The 26,056-nt window shown below is 38.3% G+C and overlaps 2 protein-coding genes and 1 long non-coding RNA gene across 3 annotated transcripts in view; all 3 read right to left on the reverse strand.

Moving 5' to 3' along the window:
- Positions 1-6,001: 6,001 nt before the first annotated feature.
- LOC139095648 (uncharacterized) lies at positions 6,002-7,038 on the reverse strand. Its single transcript, XR_011544888.1, has 2 exons — positions 6,847-7,038; positions 6,002-6,182 (listed from the first exon to the last, which is right to left on the reverse strand). It is a non-coding gene; the product is annotated as an uncharacterized lncRNA (long non-coding RNA).
- An 850-nt stretch (positions 7,039-7,888) lies between these two features.
- Positions 7,889-8,755, reverse strand: LOC139095654 (leucine-rich repeat-containing protein 15-like). The gene has a single exon (XM_070647044.1). The coding sequence runs from the start codon at positions 8,753-8,755 to the stop codon at positions 7,889-7,891; it is 867 nt and encodes a 288-aa protein (XP_070503145.1).
- Positions 8,756-9,957: 1,202 nt separating this feature from the next.
- The window catches only part of LOC139095655 (uncharacterized), a 28,328-nt gene continuing 12,229 nt past the window's right edge, over positions 9,958-26,056 (reverse strand). Inside the window, exons 13-30 of the mRNA XM_070647045.1 lie at positions 23,541-25,025; positions 23,014-23,087; positions 22,880-22,953; positions 21,443-22,066; positions 19,248-19,887; positions 19,171-19,187; positions 17,188-17,366; positions 16,992-17,136; positions 16,134-16,572; positions 15,956-16,013; positions 15,785-15,861; positions 15,310-15,386; positions 13,799-14,447; positions 13,714-13,736; positions 11,557-12,461; positions 10,800-10,873; positions 10,662-10,738; positions 9,958-10,599 (exon numbers count right to left, since the gene is read on the reverse strand). Of these exons, the coding sequence (XP_070503146.1) occupies positions 9,983-10,599; positions 10,662-10,738; positions 10,800-10,873; positions 11,557-12,461; positions 13,714-13,736; positions 13,799-14,447; positions 15,310-15,386; positions 15,785-15,861; positions 15,956-16,013; positions 16,134-16,572; positions 16,992-17,136; positions 17,188-17,366; positions 19,171-19,187; positions 19,248-19,887; positions 21,443-22,066; positions 22,880-22,953; positions 23,014-23,087; positions 23,541-25,025 (6,234 nt within the window). The 3' untranslated portion in view covers positions 9,958-9,982. The remainder of the gene's footprint in view (positions 10,600-10,661; positions 10,739-10,799; positions 10,874-11,556; positions 12,462-13,713; positions 13,737-13,798; positions 14,448-15,309; positions 15,387-15,784; positions 15,862-15,955; positions 16,014-16,133; positions 16,573-16,991; positions 17,137-17,187; positions 17,367-19,170; positions 19,188-19,247; positions 19,888-21,442; positions 22,067-22,879; positions 22,954-23,013; positions 23,088-23,540; positions 25,026-26,056) is intronic.

The raw sequence follows: 26,056 nt of genomic DNA on the forward strand, positions 1-26,056 counted from the left end.
ACGTTGGACTTGATGAAATATTTAATTAATTATGTTACCTCAAATTCAGGAGCATAACCTCAAAATTTGGAAATTTAACCTAAAAATTCAGGAGCATAACCTCAAAATTTGGAAATTTAACCTCAAAATTCAGGAGCATAACCTCAAAATTGGACAATTTAAGCTCAAAATTCAGGAACTTAACCTCAAAATGGGACAATTTAAGCTCAAAATTCAGGAGCATAACCTCAAAATTTGGAAATTTAACCTAAAAATTCAGGAGCATAACCTCAAAATTTGGAAATTTAACCTCAAAATTCAGGAGCATAACCTCAAAATTTGGAAATTTAACCTCAAAATTCAGGAGCATAACCTCAAAATTGGACAATTTAAGCTCAAAATTCAGGAACTTAACCTCAAAATGGGACAATTTAAGCTCAAAATTCAGGAGCATAACCTCAAAATTTGGAAATTTGACCCAAAAATTCAGGAGCATAACCTCAAAATTTGGAAATTTAACCTCAAAATTCAGGAGCATAACCTCAAAATTGGACAATTTAAGCTCAAAATTCAGGAGCATAACCTCAAAATTGGACAATTTAAGCTCAAAATTCAGGAGCATAACCTCAAAATTGGACAATTTAAGCTCAAAATTCAGGAGCATAACCTCAAAATTTGGAAATTTAACCTCAAAATTCAGGAGCATAACCTCAAAATTTGGAAATTTAACCTCAAATTCAGGAGCATAACCTCAAAATTTGGAAATTTAACATCAAAATTCAGGAGCATAACCTCAAAATTTGGAAATTTAACCTCAAAATTCAGGAGCATAACCTCAAAATTTAGAAATTTAACCTTGAAATTCAGGAACTTAATCTCGAAATTGGGCAACTTAACCTCAAAATTTGGGAACTTAACCTCAAAATTTGGCAACTTAACCTCCAAATTTAGCAACTTAACCTCAAAGTTGGAATCGTAACCTCAAAGTTGGCAAATAACCTCAAAATTCAGCAATTTAACCTTAAATATTGTAATTCTAACCTAAAAATACATCAAAAATTCAAAAATTGTGAACCAATTCATCATAAATTCCCCTAATAATTAGGCAACATTCACTGCCACCAGAATCGCAACTACAACTGCACATCAATTAAAATAATTGACCACAAAAAAGGACAAAATACTTTTCAATGACTCGCATTTGTCATAATTAAAAGCTAATAAAATTAATTAAAAATGCTCCAAAAATTTCATCATAAATTAATTCGAATTTTATTGTTGGTAAAGTCAGTGACAATGTCTGTGCTGTTCAGGGTCTGATGTGGAACTGAGTAAATGAGCATAAAATGTCAACGAGCATGTTTGAATGTTGAATGTTGAATGTTTCAATGCTTTACGTCAATATTCTCTCTGCGTAATAATTCGCATGCATGCTGGAATGTAAATGAGAGTAAGAACAAGTAAGAAAGTCACATGGGTAACTGAAATAAAGGCGCATTTTTGTATTTTTTGACATTTTTTTGGTTTTTAACAATTGAAAAAATTTAAATAGCAAAAATGCGATAACGACAAGTAAGAAAGACACATGGGTAATTGAAATAAAGGCGCATTTTTGTATTTTTTGACATTTTTTTGGTTTTTAACAATTGAAAAAATTTAAATAGCAAAAATGCGATAACGACAAGTAAGAAAGACACATGGGTAATTGAAATAAAGGCGCATTTTTGTATTTTTTGACATTTTTTTGGTTTTTAACAATTGAAAAAATTTAAATAGCAAAAATGCGATAACGACAAGTAAGAAAGACACATGGGTAATTGAAATAAAGGCGCATTTTTGTATTTTTTAACATTTTTTTGGTTTTTAACAATTGAAAAAATTTAAATAGCAAAAATGCGATAACGACAAGTAAGAAAGCCACATGGGTAACTGAATTAAAGGCGCATTTTTGTATTTTTTAACATTTTTTTGGTTTTTAACAATTGAAAAAATTTAAATAGCAAAAATGCGATAACGACAAGTAAGAAAGTCACATGGGTAATTGAAATAAAGGCGCATTTTTGTATTTTTTGACATTTTTTTGGTTTTTAACAATTGAAAAAATTTAAATAGCAAAAATTTGATAACGACAAGTAAGAAAGACACATGGGTAATTGAAATAAAGGCGCATTTTTGTATTTTTTGACATTTTTTTGGTTTTTAACAATTGAAAAAATTTAAATAGCAAAAATGCGATAACGACAAGTAAGAAAGACACATGGGTAACTGAAATAAAGGCGCATTTTTGTAATTTTTGGTCTTTAAAAATTGAAAAAATTTAAATAGCAAAAATGTGATGACGACAAGTAAGAAAGTCGCATGGGTAACTGAAATAAAGGCGCATTTTAGAATAAAACATCAATTTTTATATTTTTTTTTTTGCTTTATTTTTAGTTTTTAACAATTAAAAAAATTGCAATACATTTGCCAATTTATCCTCTAAAATTTTTTCAATTTTTTTCACCAATCGCGTCTCAATTCCTTTAAATTTTTCATCAAAACTTAACGACATTCTGTGAAGCTTATTGCTCAATTCTTTCTCAATTCGAACAAACTTGTCATCCATTTTACCCTCAAATTCTATTAAATGTGGTTCAATGCTCTCAAGGCTCTCAACCTTGTCAGTCAGTGACGTAAATTTGTCAGTCAGTGACGTGAACTTGTCAGTCAGTTTATCAAGTTTAGCAACAATATTATTAATGGATGTACTTAGAGGAGCATGTAAGGAAATTAGTTGATTTTGGTATTTTTGGATATGATCAAGTTTGGTTCCTTGACCGTCAGTTGTAAGCTTTAAACTGTTTAATGATGTCTGGATAGAATCTTGTGAGGACTTAAGGTCAATAAAAGGACTTTTTAGTCCACATTGTGATGACTTTACATCCTCAAAATATTTATTAATTTTCTTTTGACCATCATCAACAGTTTTACTGACCACAGTAAGTTTCGTGTCAATTGACTCGATTTTTCTCAACTGTTTACAATTTGAGCATTTTTCATTTTTAAGAATTTCAAATTTAGACTTTAAAGGACGAAATTTAAAGAATTTTGAATTTTGAAAGGATTTTTCAAAGCTTTCAAGTTTGGCACTAAATGCTTCAGAATCTAAAGTTTTGGACTCACTTTCAAGGTTCTTAAGCTGAGCATCGAGTGACAAAAATTTAGCATTTGTGCAATTTGACTTGACAATTTTTATGGCTGACTGAACTTTTTCTTTAGAATTGTAAATATCTTGACCAATACAAGGAACTGGACGGAACCAAAAATATCTTAATTTGCTCAAATTATCAAAAACATTTGGATCTATGTGAATTATATTAGGTTCCTGAAATCCCACAACTTCTAAATTTGGATTATAATCAAATAAACCCCTCTTCTATAACTTCAATTTTGTTGGTTTCCAAATAAAAATTAACTAAATTTGGAAATGCTTTCAAATCGGACTGATGGATTTCCTTTAATTGACATCTTATAATAATAATCACTTTAATATTTTTAAAGATTTTATCCAAACCTTTTGGGAATACTTCGATTGTTTTACTGACAGCACGAAAGCCAAGAACATCATCGTTGCTATATGAACTATTTACGTGTGTTCCACTAATTCCGCTGATTTGTGCTGATTCTTCAGATATAATGTTTGGATCGTTGTTAACATAGCATAGATAGATGTCACCTACAACAGAGTAGCCGAGACCAATTCCATATTTGCATTCAATATTAGTCGATGTCGATTGTCCACAGAATGCTGCGATGAGACACAAAGCAACGCTAGACGAGGAAATGACACAAAAAAAAATAATTTTAACTATTTGAGAATTTTTTAATTTAATTTTTTCAACTTACAAAATAATTTTCAGCATTTTTTAACTTTTTCACAAAATTGAAATGCACAAGAAATAATTTTTAGTTCCTTTAAAGTCAAAAGTTGGACAGAAAATGATTTGAAAAGCAGAGTTAAGCTGCAATTTTTATATGATTAATTATTTAAAAGTATTTGTGTATTTTTTATATAAATTCTCAGAGAGTCACTTAATTCGCAGTTGGATGCTGGACATATGGTCAGTCTGAATTTCTGTGGAAAAAGATAATCCAACGACAAAAATCACAAAAACATTTCTGATAAGAAATTCTCATTAAAATGCTGCATGCGCACATATAATTAAATGATGAAATTAGTCAGCACATACAAGCACAATTGATGCCAAATCTCGGACTAATCAAGTTCAAATGTCAAGCAAACATTTTGTCGTCAATATTCCACTGACTTGACTCTGACCTGAGAATATCATCAAATCCGACCGACTTGACTCTGACCTGAGAATATCATCAAATCCGACCGACTTGACTCTGACCTGAGAATATCATCAAATCCGACCGACTTGACTCTGACCTGAGAATATCATCAAATCCGACCGACTTGACTCTGACCTGAGAATATCATCAAATCCGACCGACTTGACTCTGCCCTGAGAATATCATCAAATGCGACCGACTTGACTCTGACCTGAGAATATCATCAAATCCGACCGACTTGACTCTGACCTGAGAATATCATCAAATCCGACCGACTTGACTCTGTCCTGAGAATATCATCAAATCCGACCGACTTGACTCTGTCCTGAGAATATCATCAAATCCGACCGACTTGACTCTGACCTGAGAATATCATCAAATCCGACCGACTTGAATCTGTCCTGAGAATATCATCAAATCCGACCGACTTGACTCTGACCTGAGAATATCATCAAATCCGACCGACTTGACTCTGACCTGAGAATATCATCAAATCCGACCGACTTGACTCTGGCCTGAGAATATCATCAAATCCGACCGACTTGACTCTGTCCTGAGAATATCAACAAATCCGACCGACTTGACTCTGGCCTGAGAATATCATCAAATCCGACCGACTTGACTCTGACCTGAGAATATCATCAAATCCGACCGACTTGACTCTGGCCTGAGAATATCATCAAATCCGACCGACTTGACTTTGACCTGAGAATATCATCAAATCCGACCGACTTGACTCTGTCCTGAGAATATCATCAAATCCGACCGACTTGACTCTCACCTGAGAATATCATCAAATCCGACCGACTTGACTCTGACCTGAGAATATCATCAAATCCGACCGACTTGAATCTGTCCTGAGAATATCATCAAATCCGACCGACTTGACTCTGTCCTGAGAATATCATCAAATCCGACCGACTTGACTCTGTCCTGAGAATATCATCAAATCCGACCGACTTGACTCTGTCCTGAGAATATCATCAAATCCGACCGACTTGACTTTGACCTGAGAATATCATCAAATCCGACCGACTTGACTCTGTCCTGAGAATATCATCAAATCCGACCGACTTGACTCTGACCTGAGAATATCATCAAATCCGACCGACTTGACTCTGACCTGAGAATATCATCAAATCCGACCGACTTGACTCTCACCTGAGAATATCATCAAATCCGACCGACTTGACTCTGACCTGAGAATATCATCAAATCCGACCGACTTGAATCTGTCCTGAGAATATCATCAAATCCGACCGACTTGACTCTGACCTGAGAATATCATCAAATCCGACCGACTTGACTCTGACCAGAGAATATCATCAAATCCGACCGACTTGACTCTGACCTGAGAATATCATCAAATCCGACCGACTTGACTCTGTCCTGAGAATATCATCAAATCCGACCGACTTGACTCTGACCTGAGAATATCATCAAATCCGGCCGACTTGACTCTGGCCTGAGAATATCATCAAATCCGACCGACTTGACTCTGTCCTGAGAATATCATCAAATCCGACCGACTTGACTCTGACCTGAGAATATCATCAAATCCGACCGACTTGACTCTGACCTGAGAATATCATCAAATCCGACCGACTTGACTCTGACCTGAGAATTTCATCAAATCCGACCGACTTGACTCTGACCTGAGAATTCTGTAAAATAATCAAATGCTTAATTCACATAGGACAGTGACTTATTTACATATTTATTTATTTTTATAATCACAACAATAATTAATCAAATTTTATTATTAAATTGATAATCATGACCATGTGTCGTGTGCGATTTAAGTCAAGGTTAACAACCACAGCTACCCATCTATTGTCTACAAACATCCTCAATCATCATCTGGAATTCTGATAAATTTTTAATCCATTTCATCTGTTCCACATCATTATAATATTCATCATATGGCTTAAAACTAAAGTACATTGTGTCACATGTTCCATAATTATGTGTAAAGTCAGCAACATCCAATAGCTTAAATCGTGTAAAGTCAATTGGTATATTCCTGATTTTATTATGTCTCATTGATATGACTGTCATATTTGGATTATTTTTAAATAAATCAACATGAAATTTTTCAATTTTATTAAATTCAGCATAAAGGACATAAAAGTCTGGACAATTTATAAATAAATCAGGATGTAAGTCAACAAGCTGATTAGACTCGATAATTAAAGTATTAAAATTTAATGAATTTGAGAATAAATTTGATGGTAATGTTGTCAGCATGTTATGTCTTAGGTCTAAATATGTCAAGTCTGGTAAATCGTAAAATGTATCATATGGAATGTCCTCAATTTTATTATCTTCAAGTATAATCAGGAACAGATTTGATCCAAAATGTTTAAAATTATTACGACTTATGTACTTTAATGGAGTATTTTTGTAGGTTAATCCGCCAGTTCCGTTAATAATTTTATCCAAATTTATTGGAAAATGTTCAGGATAATTTGGATTTCCAACAATGTCGATATAAATTGTTAAATTTAACAGCATTAATGACTCGATGCTTACATTTATTGATGTCACAGTTACATGATCAGTTGATGATGTCACATTATCTATTGAGCATGCTATATACTCGATTTGTTCTGCTTTGGGATTGTCTGTTGATTCACATTTGAGTGATAATTCTTGTATGGCTGCTGATAATTGCAGGAACACAGTGAGGATTATTAGTAACTTCCACATTTTGACGAGAACTGATGTAGACTGAATAGGAATTGAGTAAAGTTTTAATAATAATTGGATGTGCTTTTGTTTACGATCGGATGTATATAAATATTATATAGTTGATCAGCTGTTGTGACACATTATGCTGATTAAAATTGTTTATTTCATTAATTAAAATAAAGTTGTTCTCAACTTGTTGATCTTGATGCCTTGGGTCGGTTCTAGGTCGCTCTTTCTCGGTCTCTTTCGGCCTCTCTCAGTCTCTCTCGGTCTCTCTTGGTCTCTTTCGGTCTCTTTCGGTCTCTCTTGGTCTTTCTCAGTCTCTCTTGGTCTCTCTCGGTCTCTCTCAGTGTCTCTCTCGGTCTCTCTTGGTCTCTCGAAGTCTCTCTCGGTCTCTCTTGGTCTCTCTTGGTCTCTTTTGGTCTCTCTCGGTCTCTCTTGGTCTCTCTCGATCTCTCTCAGTCTCTCTCAGTCTCTCTTGGTCTCTCTCGGTCTCTCTTGGTCTCTCTCGGTCTCTCTCAGTGTCTCTCTCGGTCTCTCTCGGTCTCTCTCGGTCTCTCTCGGTCTCTCTCGGTCTCTCTCGGTCTCTCACGGTCTCTCTCGGTCTCTCTTGGTCTCTCTTATTCTTCCTTGATTCCTCCCGATCGTCATTCTTCGTCTTGGTCTCGGTATGATCAACAAAACACGGAATAAGTTTTAGATTCAAAAGAAAAAAAGTTTGAGAATCTCTGTAAAAATAGAAATGATGCAAAAACAACAACATTGCTGTTGATAAGACTTTGCTCTTTATTTACTTTATAGCTGGTTCACAAGGCTAATTAAGTAGAATCACATAACAATTAAAACAATCCTGAAATGCGTCATGTAGCAGATGATGACTGTTCTATGCCTTACAAACCTTCTCAATTTTCCTCTGAAATTTTGGTATATTTGTCATTGCCTTTCGTTGATCAACTTCATCAAAATCCTTATCATCAGGCGTAAGTGTCGAAAAAATGACGTCACACGATTCAAAATTATTTCTAAAATCAGCAAATTTTAAGAATTTAAGTTTCCGAAAGTCAACATTAATATTCCTAATTTTATTGTCCATCATTGATATTGACGTCATATTTGGATTATTCCTAAATAAATCCACATGAATATCCTGAATTTGATTAAATTCAGCCGTTAAATCATAAAATTGTGGACAATTAATGAATAAATTATGATGAAGTTCTGTCAAGTCATTACCACTGATGCTCAACGAATGAAGTCCAACGGAATTGATGAGTAAATTTGATGGTAAACTTTTAATTCTGTTGCTGCTCATGTCCAAATATAGTAAATTAATTAAATCATAAAATGTATCATATGGAATGACTTCAATTTCATTGGATCTTAAATGTAAAATTAATGGATTATTTGATGCTAAGGCTGTAAAGTCATTCCGTTGGATATACTTTAATGATGTATCATCGTACATAAATCCACTGACACCAGTCAAATATTGTGTTAAATTTTTTGGAAAATATTCTGGATAATTTTCATTTCCAATAAAGATGATGTTGATTGGCTGTTGATGTTGGAGATGATTAGTGACATTAAAGCTTGATTCAGTCACTGTGACTTGATGTTCTGATGATAAAACGTTAGTCAACCAACAGTAAATTTCCTCATTTAATCGGATGTCTGTTTTACATTCTAGACGGACTTCAATTGACGATGATAATGCAAGGATTAATGCTAAACTTATAAGGAACTTCCACATTGTTTGATGATTTAAATTGAACTGATTAGTTGAATAGTTTTGTAAAATTATCAATTTTTTATTGTGCATTTTTTATTAAGTTTACAATAATTTTTCTGATAGGGTTATCAATCGATTAATTCTATATGATCCCGGAATCAATGACATACTTAGTGCACTCAATATACCTTACATCTAACCGTCACGGTTCTGGCCACAAACCTAGCAAATCCTTACCAGATGCCATTCCATACTATCCTAGGAAGGACCATCCATACCCCTGTTCCAGCCTTAGACTACCCAACGACACTCTATCTGTATAGGGTTATCAATCCTTAAGTTATTCCAAGTATCCTTCCATCTGACTCTTCCTGATTAATGTCTTCCTGACCAGCTCTTTGTATGCTTTCTCGATACCGGGACCGAGACTGTCCTGGTTCCGTCCCGAGTTCCGAAAATCTTCCGAGACCGGAATTTGAAAAAAGCAGTACTTGATTTAACGGCCAATTAACAGGATCACCAGTCCACTATATTCTGAGGATATAGCAGCAATTCACAAAAGATAGGTTAGGTCATGATAGGGTAGGTCATGGTTGGGTAGGTCATGGTAGGGTGTAATAGGTAGTCAAACCTAGGATCATCTTCAATGCTTGTGTCAAGTCAGTACAGCTTTAAGGTTGCTCGCAACTACAGAGATACAGCAAAAGCTTTGAGTTTTTGTAAATAGCTGCTACGTTTGAATTCTCAGAATCTGGTGGACATAGGATCCAGCGAAATGGCCATCGAATCAAAATTTGTTAAGAAGAGCTGATCAGGAGGACATCAATCGAGAAGTACAATTGCGTAAATATGCCTGGATAGGTCATACACTTTGAAAACGGAGCAGCTGGGTGTGAGACACAAGCTTGCTATACTGCACTTGGTTGGAATCCACGAGGGAAAAGACGTCCAAGTGCTCCAAGAGCAACATGCCGTAGGACGGAATGTCAGTTAGATGTCAAAACTGAAAATTTGTACAAACTTTGTGATACAGCCAGACAACCAGACTCTGTTGTCAGATGGAAGACCTTTTGTAGCAACCTAGAATCCAAGTCGGAGCACATGGTACAAGTAAGTAGACAATAACCAGGGATAATAGGAGATGTCTTGAGAATGGAGTAATCAGGAAGGGGGAATGGGGTTCATCAAGATAAGGTATGTTAGTAAATAATAACTCGGCCAAGTCTGAAATTTCAATATGATTTTATTTTAAGCTCTTCTGATCAAATCATAAAAGTATCGCAAATCAGTAAAAATAGCATAAGATTGAACATCACATCCGTATTCGGTTCCATGTAGTGATGCTGACACAATTCCTCTCAAATAGTGAACATCATCATCTATGATTGTCAATCCAGCGCCACTATTACTCGTACATGCACCAGTCCCATTGGCATATCCACCACAAAATGTCCGACGACTTGCGATATTCATAAGATGTGGAAATTCGCTGTAGCAATCATCAGAACTATGGATGGGCGTGTTGACCTTCATTGGAACATTTGAATGTTGATCGGATTTTTCAGTCCGTCCAAATCCAACGACTTCACCAAATTTGAATCTTTTTAATTTCCCTACTCTTCTGGGTATGCAAACTGGTTGAATCCATGAGCCAAATTTAACTTCTTCATTCAGTTTTAAAATTGCGAAGTCAGCGTCGAATTTGTTTAAATTTGGGTTCCAGTCTCGATGTAGTAGTATGTCAGACACTAAATGAACCTTTCTTCCTACCTCAAGTTCATTGTCAAGGTGATGAGCTCCAAGCACAACTGTGAAATCTCCTGGTGTCTTTACGTTTGAACCTATTCCGTGAACACAGTGCGCAGCTGAAATCAATTTAAATTTGAAATTTTAACGGTTTTTAAAAATTTGAAATTTAAGTACGAACCAGTAACAATCATTTTTTTGGATACAATAGTTCCGCCACAGAAATATAAACCATTTTTGTCAATCAAAGCTGCAATCCTAAAATCCACACAAAAAAATTATTATTTATAATTTATGGATCAAAATTCTATCCACTTACCACGGATATGTGCCTTTCTCCACGTCAGTTTCTCTAATTATATTTTGCACTGCAACTCTTGCAATTCCGCATCCCTAAAAGTCAATAAATAAGTTAGAATTTAAGGTTTTGTTGATATTAGGCAGACGGATAGGGGGTAAAGTTTAGGAGATCTGACTAGGAGGACGAAATAATGGGTCGGAATAGAAAGTAGGTCAAATTGGAATGACTTTTTACGTCAACAGACGTTCTGCAGAATATTTTTCATAATTTTTACATTTTATAAAAAAAAGCTCATACCAAGACTTGAACCCATGACCTCATGTTGCAATAACCTTAGCTATAACCATTCCGCCACCAAGACATGGTGGCTTTGAAATTTTAAATTTTAGTTTGTTTTCATATGATTAAAGAATAGATTTTACGTAAATTATCAAAAATTAAATTATTATGGGTAAAATATTTTTACCCAGTTTTTACAGTAATTTTTCCTTCTTTAATCATATGAAAACAAATAATTTTTTTTTGATATTTATTATAATTTAAATAATTATATCAAATAAATATTTATATATCTTTATATATTAAAAATTGCCATGTTTCAAACATGAAATAATATGTCTTGGTAGCGGAATGATTATAGCTAAGGTTATTGCAACATGAGGTCATGGGTTCAAGTCTTAGCAAGAGCTTTTTTTTATAAAATGTAAAAATTATAAAAAATATTCGGCAGAACTTCAACGCAAAAAGTCACAATCGGTCAAAGTATTAACATTACCTCAATCCAAGGCTCAAGTAATTGTGTATTGGTGTTTGATTCATAAGATGTGCTTTCTGTAGTAGTCATTATCCTTTTTGTCGTTGTACGTCTTGTTGTTGATCTTGTTGTGGACCTTGTTGTTGACCTTGCATTAAGTTTAGTCTTTGGAAATGAAACAACGACAATTTGACTTCCTTGTGGAAATGAGTCAGCATGGATGATTTTCAGGTTATTCTGTTGGATGTGAAGTTGCTTAAGGCTGGTTAAATCACCAAAAATTGCACTTGGTAAGTCATAAATCTTATTGCTGTTCAGGTTGAGCTTTGCTAACTTGGTCAGTCCAGCGAACAAGTTTTGCTCCAAGTCGATGAGTTCATTGGCTGCCAGGTTGAGTTCCTCGAGGTTTCGTAGATCTTTTAAGACATTTTCAGGCAGACTTTCAATTTTATTGCAGGACAAGTCCAACAACTTCAATTCCTTTAGTCCATTTAGTAGATTTTCAGGCAATGTTGTGATTAAATTGAAGGTTATGTAAAGTTTCAGCAACTTTTTCGTCTCAATTAGTAAATTTTCGGGAACGTTTCTGATTTTATTGCGATAAAATTGTAAAATCCTCAAATTTTTACATTGATTTAACGAATTCGATTCAATTTTGGCAATGTCTGTTCCACTCATGTCAATTATTTCCAATTTATTGAATTTATTACAGAACGTGTTAGGGAACGTTGTCAGGTAACTGCGAAATTTCGGTAAAATTTTAATGATGCTGACTTTATCGTCATTCTCATTGCATCCTATAACATTATTAATTCTCAATCCTTTCACATCTAAATCAAGACTGCATTGATATCGTAGATTTTCTTCAGATATTAAGTCATTTTGATATTTTTTAACGTACTCGCATGTGCTGACTGCTGTTCCAACTAAAATTAATATGTAAATTAGTTATGGTAAACTTTCGATTAACCTGATTCCCAATTAAGTCGGTTAAAGTCATGAATACAGAGCCGAGACGAAAGCCGAGACGAAAGCCGAGACGAAAGCCGAGACGAAAGCCGAGACGAAGGCCGAGACGAAAGCCGAGACGAAGGCCGAGACGAAAGCCGAGACGAAAGCCGAGACGAAGGCCGAGACGAAGGCCGAGACGAAAGCCGAGACGAAAGCCGAGACGAAGGCCGAGACGAAAGCCGAGACGAAAGCCGAGACGAAAGCAGAGACGAAGGACGAGACAAAAGCCGAGACGAGGGTCGAGACGAGGGTCGAGACGAAGGCAGAGACGAAGGGCGAGACGAAGGCCGAGACGAAGGTCGAGACGAAGGCCGAGACGAAAGCCGAGACGAAGGCAGAGACGAAGGTCGAGACGAAAGCCGAGACGAAAGCCGAGACGAAAGCCGAGACGAAGGCCGAGACGAAAGCCGAGACGAAAGCCGAGACGAAAGCCGAGACGAAAGCCGAGACGAAGGCAGAGACGAAGGTCGAGACGAAGGCCGAGACGAAAGCCGAGACGAAAGCCGAGACGAAAGCCGAGACGAAAGCCGAGACGAAAAGCGAGACGAAGGCCGAGACGAAAGCCGAGACGAAAGCCGAGACGAAAGCCGAGACGAAAGCCGAGACGAAGGCAGAGACGAAGGTCGAGACGAAAAGCGAGACGAAGGCCGAGACGAAAGCCGAGACGAAGGACGAGACAAAAGCCGAGACGAGGGTCGAGACGAAGGCAGAGACGAAGGTCGAGACGAAGGCCGAGACGAAGGTCGAGACGAAAAGCGAGACGAAGGCCGAGACGAAAGCCGAGACGAAGGCCGAGACGAAGGTCGAGACGAAAGCCGAGACGAAAGCCGAGACGAAAGCCGAGACGAAAGCCGAGACGAAAGCCGAGACGAAGGCCGAGACGAAAGCCGAGACGAAAGCCGAGACGAAGGCCGAGACGAAAGCCGGGAGTTAAAGGGAGACGATGAGAGACGAAAAGGAGGAACGTCGAGACGAAAAGCGAGACGAAGGCCGAGACGAAAGCCGAGACGAAAGCCGAGACGAAGGCCGAGACGAAAGCCGAGACGAAGGCCGAGACGAAAGCCGAGACGAAAAGCGAGACGAAGGCAGAGACGAAAACCGAGACACCTCAAAATATATCTTTGTATGCATCTATGAGTATTTAAACTACTAGTATGTATGACTTACGTTCTGATCGAGATGTTGATGTTCTAAAAACAAAGGTTATATCAATAAATTTGTTCATATACAAAATTCGAATAAAAGTACTTACTCGGAGATATACTGATGATTACTTGATGCTAATCTGGCCATAATCCAATCATAAAATTTGACAACATTCGTGAAAATTGCATAATTATAAACATCACAGTCATTGTTAGTATAAAGTGATGATGAAACAATTCCACGAAGAAAGTAAGTTCCTGAATGTTGAACAAACAGTCCATTACCACTGTCACCTAAACACACACCAGATCCAACACGATCTCCACCACAAAATGATCGATTACTTGCTATTTTCATTAAAAATTCATTTGTATAGAAGCATTCCTCATTACTAGGCTCAATTGGTATTAAAACAGACTTTAAGACATTTTCACTAATCAGACTTGTTTCACTTTTGCCATATCCAACAGTATATCCATTCCAAACTCTATTTATATATGAATTAGAGTCAATCAAACATATTGGTTGAATAAATTGTGTAAATGGCAAATCATCAACCAATGTCAACATTGCAATATCAGCATCAAATGATTGAGAACTCGGATTCCAATCTCTATGAATATCAATTTTTTCAACTCCAACTGAGACTTTTCCTCTCTCGTGAGCAATACTGAGATTGTGAGCGCCAACAACGACTGTAATATCACGCGGTAACAGTTCGTTTTGTTGACCTTTTGCAAGAACGCAATGAGCGGCTAGAGATAATTATTAAATAAATAAGATTACGGAATGTCTACATCAGGGGAGTATTCAGAAGAGTAGGAAGAGGCGAGTAACGATTTAATTCCATATTGATATTCATATATTGATACACATAATTCATTTATCTGCACATGCCCACATTTACCCGCCATTACCTGCCTTTTCCCGCCATTACCCGCACTTGCACATTTCCGTCATTACCCACTATTATCCAAATAGCATTTAAGTGCCTTGCTGGTCAAATAGGTAAGGCGCATGGCTCAAATTTGGTATGGTAATTCGAAGGTCGTCGGATCGAATCCAGCCATTTCCAAATTTATTTTTTTCGGAAGTTTAGATACTTCGACTGCTTAATGTATGAGATCAAGCCTAATTTGAAATTCTGGGCAACGTTGGATTAAGGAACGGGTCAGAAACTTAAATTGTAGCGAGAGACAAAATGACGAGAGCTACTAAATTTCCAAATGATTGGAATGTGTATAGAACGAACCTGAAAGTATCACATAATATGCTAAATAGCCGCCGAAACGAGACCCTAAATTTATTCGAAACCTTGACTTGAAAAATTGGTAACTTGATCCTACATATCAATGTGTCTTAAAAATACAGTGTACTAAAAACCTTAGCTGTATCAAACTGTAAATCAAATACCTTTATGGTAAATAAAGATTGTTACTTACTTACTTACTTTATCCGCACTTGTCCGCATTTATCCGCTTACGATCGAGCCTTGTATGACAATAGAGAATAGGAATGGTAAGGCTTACAAACTATCATCTCCGAATCACCCTTCTTCCTTCTCTCCTTATCAATCCAGCCTCATTAAATATACATTAGAAATGAAACACATCATACCTGTTAGGACTTGATTTTTCGATAGTATAGTTCCTCCACAAAAGACTCTTCCATCATTAAAGAGTAATGCAGCAGCCCTGAAAATAGATTAAATGACTTATACAGAAAGGGTCATGAAACTACGCTTGGCAATATGCAGGGGGCATGCAACTACGCTTGGATGTATACAGGGATAAGCAGCTATACTAGGTTATATGCAAGGGGGTATGAAACTATGCTTAACCATGAGCAAGGGGGCATGAAACTATGGTTGACTATATTCAGGGTTCGCCAGAATTTTTGGGGATTTTTGAATGATTTTTTTTTTTTTTGAATAATAATAAATTTAGAGACCACCTTCTGGATACGCCCCTGCATATATGTTACATTGAATCAATATCCAAAATAATTAAGGATTATTGCAAAATGCGCTTTTATTCTGAGTACATGTGAACATTTTTTACTCGTTTAAATTACTTCTTTTTATATGGCTTACCACGGAAAAGCTCCACGTATAGCATAATTGCCTCCAACAATATTTCCTCGTCCTATTTTAACTGTTCCACAACTTTTCTGTGAATAAATTTTTTTTTTTTTTTTAAATTTAATTAATGAAAAACTCTCAAAAAATTAAACGGTTATTTTATTAAATATATTAATCACATACACCTGAACTGTAGGCACAAATTTGAGTTGGATATTCCAATAATTCACAAAAAATTAAAAAATATAAAAATTTAAATTTTAAATTCATTTTTTATAGGTTTAATCATCCACAGTGAACTGATACGAATGAATAAAATTGAGAATTCTATAGCTGATTAAGGCTGTCGTATGCTTATTACTCTCTTTTACTCTCTGAGTCAATTATAAGTTCTAAAAAACCCAAATTTGGACTAGTCCTTATTTCATCACCAACAACATCCATAATTATTGATAAAACAGCACCTGACTGTCCATAACTATCAGTCACAACACATTCATATGTTCCTGCATCTTTATGTCCAACATTATAAATCACCAATAAACCATTGTTGTTGACAGCATTCGATTGTAGTGACTGTCCATTAGCTCGTCTCCAATTTAATTGGAAATTTCCATCAATTTTACATTCAAACTCATGTTTACTGCCAACATTTGCTGTTGTTCTGCTTGGTGTCTTTATTGGTATAACTGAACTTAATGATGATGATCCGCTACGTGGTGATTCCCATGGAACATGACCGGTTGATGATGATCCACTACGTGGAGATTCCCATGGAACATGACCGGTTGATGATGCAGCTGAAAAGTTATTTTAGGGTTAGTAAGTTCGTCATTAAGTATACTATTTAGAGTATGCATCATTAAGTGTACTATTTGGAGTATACGTCATTGAGTATACTATTTGGAGTGTGCGTCATTAAGTATACTATTTGGAGTGTGCGTCATTAAGTATACTATTTGGAGTGTACGTCATTAAGTATACTATTTGGAGTGTACGTCATTAAGTATACTATTTGGAGTGTACGTCATTGAGCATACTCTTTGTAGTGTGCGTCATTTAGTATACTAAACCCTGCAAATAGCTGGATCTGTGCCAAACCCAGGATTCCTAACCAAACAATGAGCATCCACACAAGGTGATGCAGTCACGATACCATGTAAGTATGCTCATGGTCTATAAGGTGATCTAAATGACACATCAAATTAATTCTACTTACATCTAACTGTCAAATAAACATTAATTGCATCTTTTCCAGCTGAATTTGTAGCTTCGCAGACATATTTTCCACTATTTCTAAATGAAACATTGGTGATGATCAAAGTATGTCCATTTGCTGCAACATTTGCATCAACAGGTGAAGTCTAAAATATTTAAATATTTAAAATCCGTTAAAATTACTGTAAAATACTCACACTTGACCAACGAACAGTGGGATTTGGATATCCTTGAGCCTTACATGGAAGTTCAAAGTTAGTTCCTTCAGTTACTTCCATTGGTGAGTGGATTGGAGTAATTATTGGACTTACACTTGGTGTAGTTGTTGTTGTCCTCACTCTGGGTCTTCTGGATGTTGTAGTTCGAGGCGTTGTCACTGAAATTATGGGGTCGGATTAAGGATTGGTCTGGACAGAGTCGGACTAAGGACTGGTCTGGACTGAGTCGGACTAAGGATTGGTCTGGACAGAGTCGGACTAAGGATTGGTCTGGACTGAGTCGGACTAAGGATTGGTCTGGACAGAGTCGGACTAAGGCTTGGTCTGGACTGAGTCGGACTAAGGCTTGGTCTGGACTGAGTCGGACTAAGGCTTGGTCTGGACTGAGTCGGACTAAGGCTTGGTCTGGACTGAGTCGGACTAAGGCTTGGTCTGGACTGAGTCGGACTAAGGCTTGGTCTGGACTGAGTCGGACTAAGGCTTGGTCTTGACAGAATCGGACTAAGGCTTGGTCTGGACTGAGTCGGACTAAGGCTTGGTCTGGACTGAGTCGGACTAAGGCTTGGTCTTGACAGAATCGGACTAAGGCTTGGTCTGGACTGAGTCGGACTAAGGCTTGGTCTGGACTGAGTCGGACTAAGGCTTGGTCTGGACTGAGTCGGACTAAGGCTTGGTCTGGACTGAGTCGGACTAAGGCTTGGTCTGGACTGAGTCGGACTAAGGCTTGGTCTGGACTGAGTCGGACTAAGGCTTGGTCTGGACTGAGTCGGACTAAGGCTTGGTCTTGACAGAATCGGACTAAGGCTTGGTCTGGACTGAGTCGGACTAAGGCTTGGTCTGGACTGAGTCGGACTAAGGCTTGGTCTGGACTGAGTCGGACTAAGGCTTGGTCTGGACTGAGTCGGACTAAGGATTGGTCTGGACTGAGTCGGACTAAGGCTTGGTCTGGACTGAGTCGGACTAAGGCTTGGTCTGGACTGAGTCGGACTAAGGATTGGTCTGGACTGAGTCGGACTAAGGACTGGTCTGGACTGAGTCGGACTAAGGATTGGTCTGGACTGAGTCGGACTAAGGATTGGTCTGGACTGAGTCGGACTAAGAATTGGTCTGGACTGAGTCGGACCAAGAATTGGTCTGGACTGAGTCGGACTAAGGACTGGTCTGGACTGAGTCGGACTAAGGATTGGTCTGGACTGAGTCGGACTAAGGATTGGTCTGGACTGAGTCGGACTAAGGATTGATCTAGACTGAGTCGGACTAAGGATTGGTCTGGACTAAGTCGGACTAAGGCTTGGTCTTGACTGAGTAGGACTAAGGATTGGTCTGGATTGAGTCGGACTAAGGCTTGATCTAGACTGAGTAGGACTAAGGCTTGGTCTTGACAGAATCGGACTAAGGCTTGGTCTGGACTGAGTCGGACTAAGGCTTGGTCTGGACTGAGTCGGACTAAGGCTTGGTCTGGACTGAGTCGGACTAAGGCTTGGTCTGGACTGAGTCGGACTAAGGATTGGTCTGGACTGAGTCGGACTAAGGCTTGGTCTGGACTGAGTCGGACTAAGGCTTGGTCTGGACTGAGTCGGACTAAGGATTGGTCTGGACTAAGTCGGACTAAGGCTTGGTCTTGACTGAGTAGGACTAAGGATTGGTCTGGATTGAGTCGGACTAAGGCTTGATCTAGACTGAGTAGGACTAAGGCTTGGTCTGGACTGAGTCGGACTAAGGCTTGGTCTGGACTGAGTCGGACTAAGGACTGGTCTGGACTGAGTCGGACTAAGGATTGGTCTGGACAGAGTCGGACTAAGGATTGGTCTGGACTGAGTCGGACTAAGGATTGGTCTGGACAGAGTCGGACTAAGGACTGGTCTGGACTGAGTCGGACTAAGGCTTGGTCTGATTCTGAGTCGGACTAAGGCTTGGTCTGAACTGTGTCGGACTGACTAGACTGACCGAAACAGATCTTACCTTGTGTAGTGGATGATCTGTAAATAAATTAGATAAAATTAAATCATTAATCCAGTTAAATAAATCCTCAATCTTACCCATACATAAATGGTCTATCAATCATATCAATTCTCTCAACAATCCAGGCATTAAACTTGACCACATCCGTAAATATTGCATGATTATGAACATCACATTCAGTGTTTGAATACAATGATGCCGAAACATGTCCTCTCAAATAATGCGTCTGTAAATGTTCAACAAATAATCCATTTCCACTGTCACCAACACATACACCAGCACCACCACGACTACCACCACAAAATGTTCGTACACTTGATATCTGCACGAGTGCATCATTTGTATAGAAGCATTCCTCATTGCTATTTGCGATTGGTATTTCGACTGATTTTAAGACATTTGTGTCATTTTCACTTTTTCCAAAGCCTGCTGTAAATCCTTTCTTAATTTTCATCATTTCTGAGTCCGAACTCATTAAACAAATTGGCTGAATGAATCGAGAGAATGCGACGTCATCGGTCAAGGTTAATACAGAAATATCAGCATCATATGATGCAGACTTTGTGTTCCAATCTCGGTGAATATCAATGCTCTGAACACCGACAGATATTTTTCCTTGTTCATATATTTTGGATAGATTGTGTGCACCAAAGATGACTGTTATGTCACGGGGTAAGAATTCGTGGGTGTCGTCCTTGCCGTGCATACAGTGAGCGGCTACAATAAACAATGATGTGGATTAGTTCAGATTTATTGGATTGACTCAATAAATAGTTCGACTCAGTCCAGACCAAGCCTTAGTCCGACTCAGTCCAGACCAATCCTTAGTCCGACTCAGTCCAGACCAATCCTTAGTCCGACTCAGTCCAGACCAGTCCTTAGTCCGACTCAGTCCAGACCAAGCCTTAGTCCGAATCAGTCCAGACCAAGCCCTAGTCCGACTCAGTCCAGACCATGCCTTAGTCCGACTCAGTCCAGACCATGCCTTAGTCTGACTCAGTCCAGACCAATCCTTAGTCCGACTCAGTCCAGACCAATCCTTAGTCCGACTCAGTCCAGACCAATTCTTGGTCCGACTCAGTCCAGACCAAGCCTTAGTCCGACTCAGTCCAGACCAATCCTTAGTCCGACTCAGTCCAGACCAATCCTTAGTCCGACTCAGTCCAGACCAGTCCTTAGTCCGACTCAGTCCAGACCAATCCTTAGTCCGACTCAGTCCAGACCAAGCCTTAGTCCGACTCAATATTATCCATACCTGTCAAAACTTTATTTTTGGTCAAAAGTGTTGCACCGCAAAACGGATTTCCTTGATTATTAACAAGTACGGCAACCCTAAATGAGTAGTAAACAAACTCTCAGCTGATCTCTATTTTTCTATACACAAAAAACACAATTTACTCACCATATGAAAGCCCCATGTACGGCGTATTTTCCACCAACAATATTAGGTCGACCGACTAGAACTTTACCGCATGTTTGCTGAAATCTGGATATTTTAGGAAAATTTAATGATATTATTGATAAATTTAAGCAGGCACAACTTACCATAGGAAATAGAACATATTGTCAATATAGAAATATTAGCAAAATTATCAAAATTAACTTTTGTACATACACCAAAGGCAAATGACCTTCCAAAAATGTCAAATTCCAAAATTCCACACAATAAGATCAAATAAATTTGAAAATTCATTTCTATTAATCTATTGATCTACTCCAATTACAGTACAATCCGTTACTTTACTCATTCACAACTGATAAGCGTATGAGAATGCAAACTGCAATCAAGGCTGATTGATTTACCTCATATTATTCCTCTCTCATATTCTATCCGTGTAGGTAGATTAGATCAAGGGGGAGGAACTTACATATTTATTCATTTAAATGCAGGTAGATTCATGTAAATGCATGTAAATGTATGCAAGGTTAGGTGTATGTTAGGTATAGGTTAGGTGTAGGTTAGGTGTAGGTTAGGTATAGGTTAGGTGTAGGTTAGGTGTAGGTTAGGTGTAGGTTAGGTGGTTAGGTGTAGGTTAGGTAGGTGTAGGTTAGGTGTAGGTAGGTGTGGGTTAGGTGTAGGTTAGGTGTGAGGTTAGGTGTAGGTTAGGTGTAGGTTAGGTGTAGGTTAGGTGTAGGGTAGGTTAGGTGTAGGTGTAGTGTAGGTTAGGTGTAGGTTAGGTGTAGGTTAAGTGAGTTTAGTAAGGATTAAATGAAAATTAATTTAATATGTAGAACAAAATCTTTATTAATTAAGATTTGGCATATATAGATCAATTAACATTAACACTGTTAACAAAGCCTACAAAGTGGCGCATGTTAGTGAATAAAGCATAAGAATTTACATCACATCCATATTTGTCTCCATAAAGTGAAGATGAAACTACACCACGAAGGAAATGTCTTCCATCACTTACAACAGTCAATCCACCACCGCTATCACCTGTGCATGTACCAGTTCCATTTGCAAATCCACCACAAAATGAGGTATAAGCTTTGATTTCTCTTAAAATTGGAAATGCCTTAAAGCAATCTTCATCGGTTCTGATCGGTGTATTAGCTTTTCTCGGAACATTGTCATGAGTCCTTGAATGCTCACTTTTACCAAATCCAACAACAATTCCGTCCATATATGTCAACAATGCATTTATATCTCTCGTTATGCAAACTGGTTGAATATGATTACTAAACTCAATATCCTCACTCAGAACTAATACAGCAATGTCTGCATTGAACTTCTCTAATGATGGATTCCATTTTTTATGTACCGTAATTGATTGGACACCAACAGTTACTCTGCCAACTTCATTCAATCTGTCAAGATTATGGGCACCTAAGATGACCCTCATATCGTCGGCATTCTTTTCTGTTTGGTCTTTAGCCAGAATACAGTGAGCAGCTGGAATAAAAGAGGATATGTGTTAAAGCAGTGCTGTACAAGCTACACCTAACATACACCTAACCTACACCTAACCTACACCTAACCTACACCTAACCTATACCTAACCTACACCTAACCTACACCTAACCTACACCTAACCTACACCTAACCTACACCTAACCTACACCTAACCTACACCTAACCTACACCTAACCTACACCTAACCTACACCTAACCTACACCTAACCTACACCTAACCTACACCTAACCTACACCTAACCTACACCTAACCTACACCTAACCTACACCTAACCTACACCTAACCTACACCTAACCTACACCTAACCTACACCTAACCTACACCTAACCTACACCTAACCTACACCTAACCTACACCTAACCTACACCTAACCTACACCTAACCTACACCTAACCTACACCTAACCTACACCTAACCTACACCTAACCTACACCTAACCTACACCTAACCTACACCTAACCTACACCTAACCTACACCTAACCTACACCTAACCTACACCTAACCTACACCTAACCTACACCTAACCTACACCTAACCTACACCTAACCTACACCTAACCTACACCTAACCTACACCTAACCTACACCTAACCTACACCTAACCTACACCTAACCTACACCTAACCTACACCTAACCTACACCTAACCTACACCTAACCTACACCTAACCTACACCTAACCTACACCTAACCTACACCTAACCTACACCTAACCTACACCTAACCTACACCTAACCTACACCTAACCTACACCTAACCTACACCTAACCTACAAAGCTAGTAAATCCTTACCAGTCACGACTTTCCTATTTGACACAAGTGTCCCACCACAAAAATATTGATCATTGTAAATCAGTGCCGCAATCCTAAAATTAAAATATTTAATTGTTACAATTTGAAGGTTAAGGTAAACATGATGAAATTACCATGGATGAGTATTAGGTGATATAACATCACTTCCGATCATATTTGGAACTCCAACTATTGGTACACCACATGGCTGTTGATAAAAAAATAATTTAAATAGTTTTGTTTAAAAATATTGCAGGTAAGAAGACAGAATATGTGGTCCTGTGCACATATGAAATATGTGACTTATGTCTACACATTCTGTACGACAGAATATGTTTTAACAACCCTGGGTGCATCAATGGTTTATTTTACACTAGGTGTTCCATTGTATTTCAACTAATACCGTACCGTGCCACTTCCCGAGATGGCGACCCATGACCCCAAATAATTGTCAAAATCAAGGAAACCCTTCTGTGCGCGGGTATACCCAGGTACTTCTGTTTAGGGAATTTGGAAGGAATTTGAATCATTAGCCACAAATAACCCTTGTGAAGCTCTGAATCTGAATAGCTCATTGATGGACATTCAATAGCAAACCTATGGTGTATTGTCCATCACTGGAATAGCTTAAATGTCATTTTTTCTAACCATCCTCACTTACCTCATACACAGCTTGAAGTTTGACAAGATTATCTGATTGTGCTGTTACAGGAATTGAACCTGACATTGGGGATATATCAGTCTTTTGAGGAATATGAGTGATGATTGGAACAGCTGTGGTAGGTATTGGGATAGGTGCTGCGGTAGGTGCTTGGGTAGGTGCTGAGGTAGGTGCTGGGGTAGGTGCTGGGGTAGGTGCTGGGGTAGGTGCTGCGGTAGGTGCTGGGGTAGGTTCTGGGGTAGGTGCTGGGGTAGGTGCTGAGGTAGGTGCTGCGGTAGGTGCTGCGGTAGGTGCTTGGGTAGGTGCTGAGGTAGGTGCTGGGGTAGGTGCTGGGGTAGGTGCTGGGGTAGGTGCTGCGGTAGGTGCTGGGGTAGGTTCTGGGGTAGGTGCTGGGGTAGGTGCTGGGGTAGGTGTTGTAGTCGTCGTAGTCTCAGTAGCTGTCGTTGTCAGCTCATCAGTAGTTCCACCACGATACAGATCATTGTAGCCATCAAAGCATTTTTTCAGCATTTTCTTTAAATCCCTCTTATGAACAGTTGCAGCCTTACTACAAACATTCTTAGACATTTTAATCCTCTTTATATCACAATTATTGACAAGATCCTCATCGACAGCCACGATCTTGTTCTTAGACAGGTTGATGAACTCAAAGTCAGCTTTATTTGGAAATGATTCAGCATGAAGGACTGTTAACTGATTACTTTGAAGCTGTAGTTCCTTTAGATTGTGTAGATTCGTAAAGATTGACATTGGCAGGTCCGTAATTGACATGCTGGCTATGTTAAGCTTTTCTAAATTTTTTAAATTTTTAAATAAATTTGGCATAAGCATTCCGACTTTATTGTCCTCAAGATTAAGTTCCTTAAGTGCTGTTAGGTCCTGGAATATGTCACCGGGTAGGGCACTCAACTTGTTGTATGATAAATCCAATATTTCAAGTTTGGACAGTCCCGACAACAAATTATCCGGCAATTCCTCAATAAAGTTAAATGAAATGTAAAATTTTTGTAATTTTTTGACATTTTTTAGTAAATTATCCGGTATATCCATAATTTTGTTGTTGTAAAATTGTAAAATTTTTAAATTTTGACATTTTTCGAGTGAATTGTCGTCGATGGTCTGAATGTGTGCCTTGGGCATGACAATAACCTCCAAATTACCAAATTCATTGCATATTATGTCCGTAAATGTCGTTAAAATTTTATCGGATTTTTTTGAAAATTCAATGATGGACACGTCGCTGTTCTTATTGCCATTGTCATGATAGCCATTAATGTTGTCAATACGATCGCCATTTCCGACTGGTTCCAATGTACACAGATAGCCAGCCATGGTGTCAATTATGAGATCATTTGTGTAGCTGTTTGTAAGGACATAATCACAGTGTGCATCGCTTGCTTCAATATGGATTTGGTGACATGATGTCAGGAATAGAATTGTGATTAGGTAGTGCCAAGAAGCCATTGATTGGATGGATAGTTGTGTCTGAAATAGTGTAGGATGTTGAGTGTGGTTAGATGAGTTGTGATTGGTAAGAAATTGGAGATTTGGGGAATGTTGGATTAAGACAGAGTTGGCAATTGGCTGTGTTCGGCCATTTAATGTCTTCCATGAACAATAATCAACAGCAATCGACCGCCAGACGACTGCCGTTTACTCAGATAACACCATCAACTGGCAGTTGACCAGCTGCCATCAGCGACGGCCGTTGACACCTGCCATTGATGGTTGATGCCATTAGGCTGACTATTCCTGACTGCCGTCACCCAATTGCCAACTCTGGATTGAGGAACGGGTCAAGAACATAAAGTGAAGCAGGTATAATAGGAACAAGAGCTGCTATGCTTCCTTACGTTATGCCAATTGTAGTACACTATTGATCTACAACCGAACAGCATCTCTATCTGTAAATCGATCAAATATCCGACTCTTGGTGGACGTTACTCTGCCTTTGTGTCAGTTTTGGAATTACCCCGGCACCTAAGTATCCCTTATGCTGAGACCGAGACCGAGGCTGCCCAGATAGTATTTCCGGGTTGCTGTTTGCCGGCGGTAGGTGCCGGCTAATTCGGATACCGACGTCAAGACAAAAGTTCTTCTACCCTAGAACCACTTTTACCCTAGAAATCCCAGTCTCGAGAATTTGGTCTAAACCGAGACTACAGGAAACTTTACCGGCACTACACCAAAGTCACATCGATCCGTTCCGAGAATTTTGAATCGATTAACTGCCTTGAGCAATTCAAGGTTGTTTCAAAAATTGGACGTTAACACAAGCATTGCTTGGATACTCCATTTATTACACCCCTTGCCTGTATAATACTTGAAGGGTCTAGCCTTTATTAGTTGGGGACACTGGGATTAAAGAATCTATTGAAAGCACACTATATAGTGGAATCCAGCTCTGAGCAATGCAAGGACACGAGTACATCATAAGACATACACCAAGTCCTTCAATTTACCGTGTTACAATTTTTGTGTGCAAGATTCTGAGGTCGAATTATCGGATGATGATA

The sequence above is a fragment of the Chironomus tepperi genome, unplaced genomic scaffold, assembly GCF_022539635.2.
Source record: "Chironomus tepperi strain 1889 unplaced genomic scaffold, CSIRO-AGI_Ctep_v1 contig_370, whole genome shotgun sequence".
Taxonomy (NCBI): Eukaryota; Metazoa; Arthropoda; class Insecta; order Diptera; family Chironomidae; genus Chironomus; species Chironomus tepperi.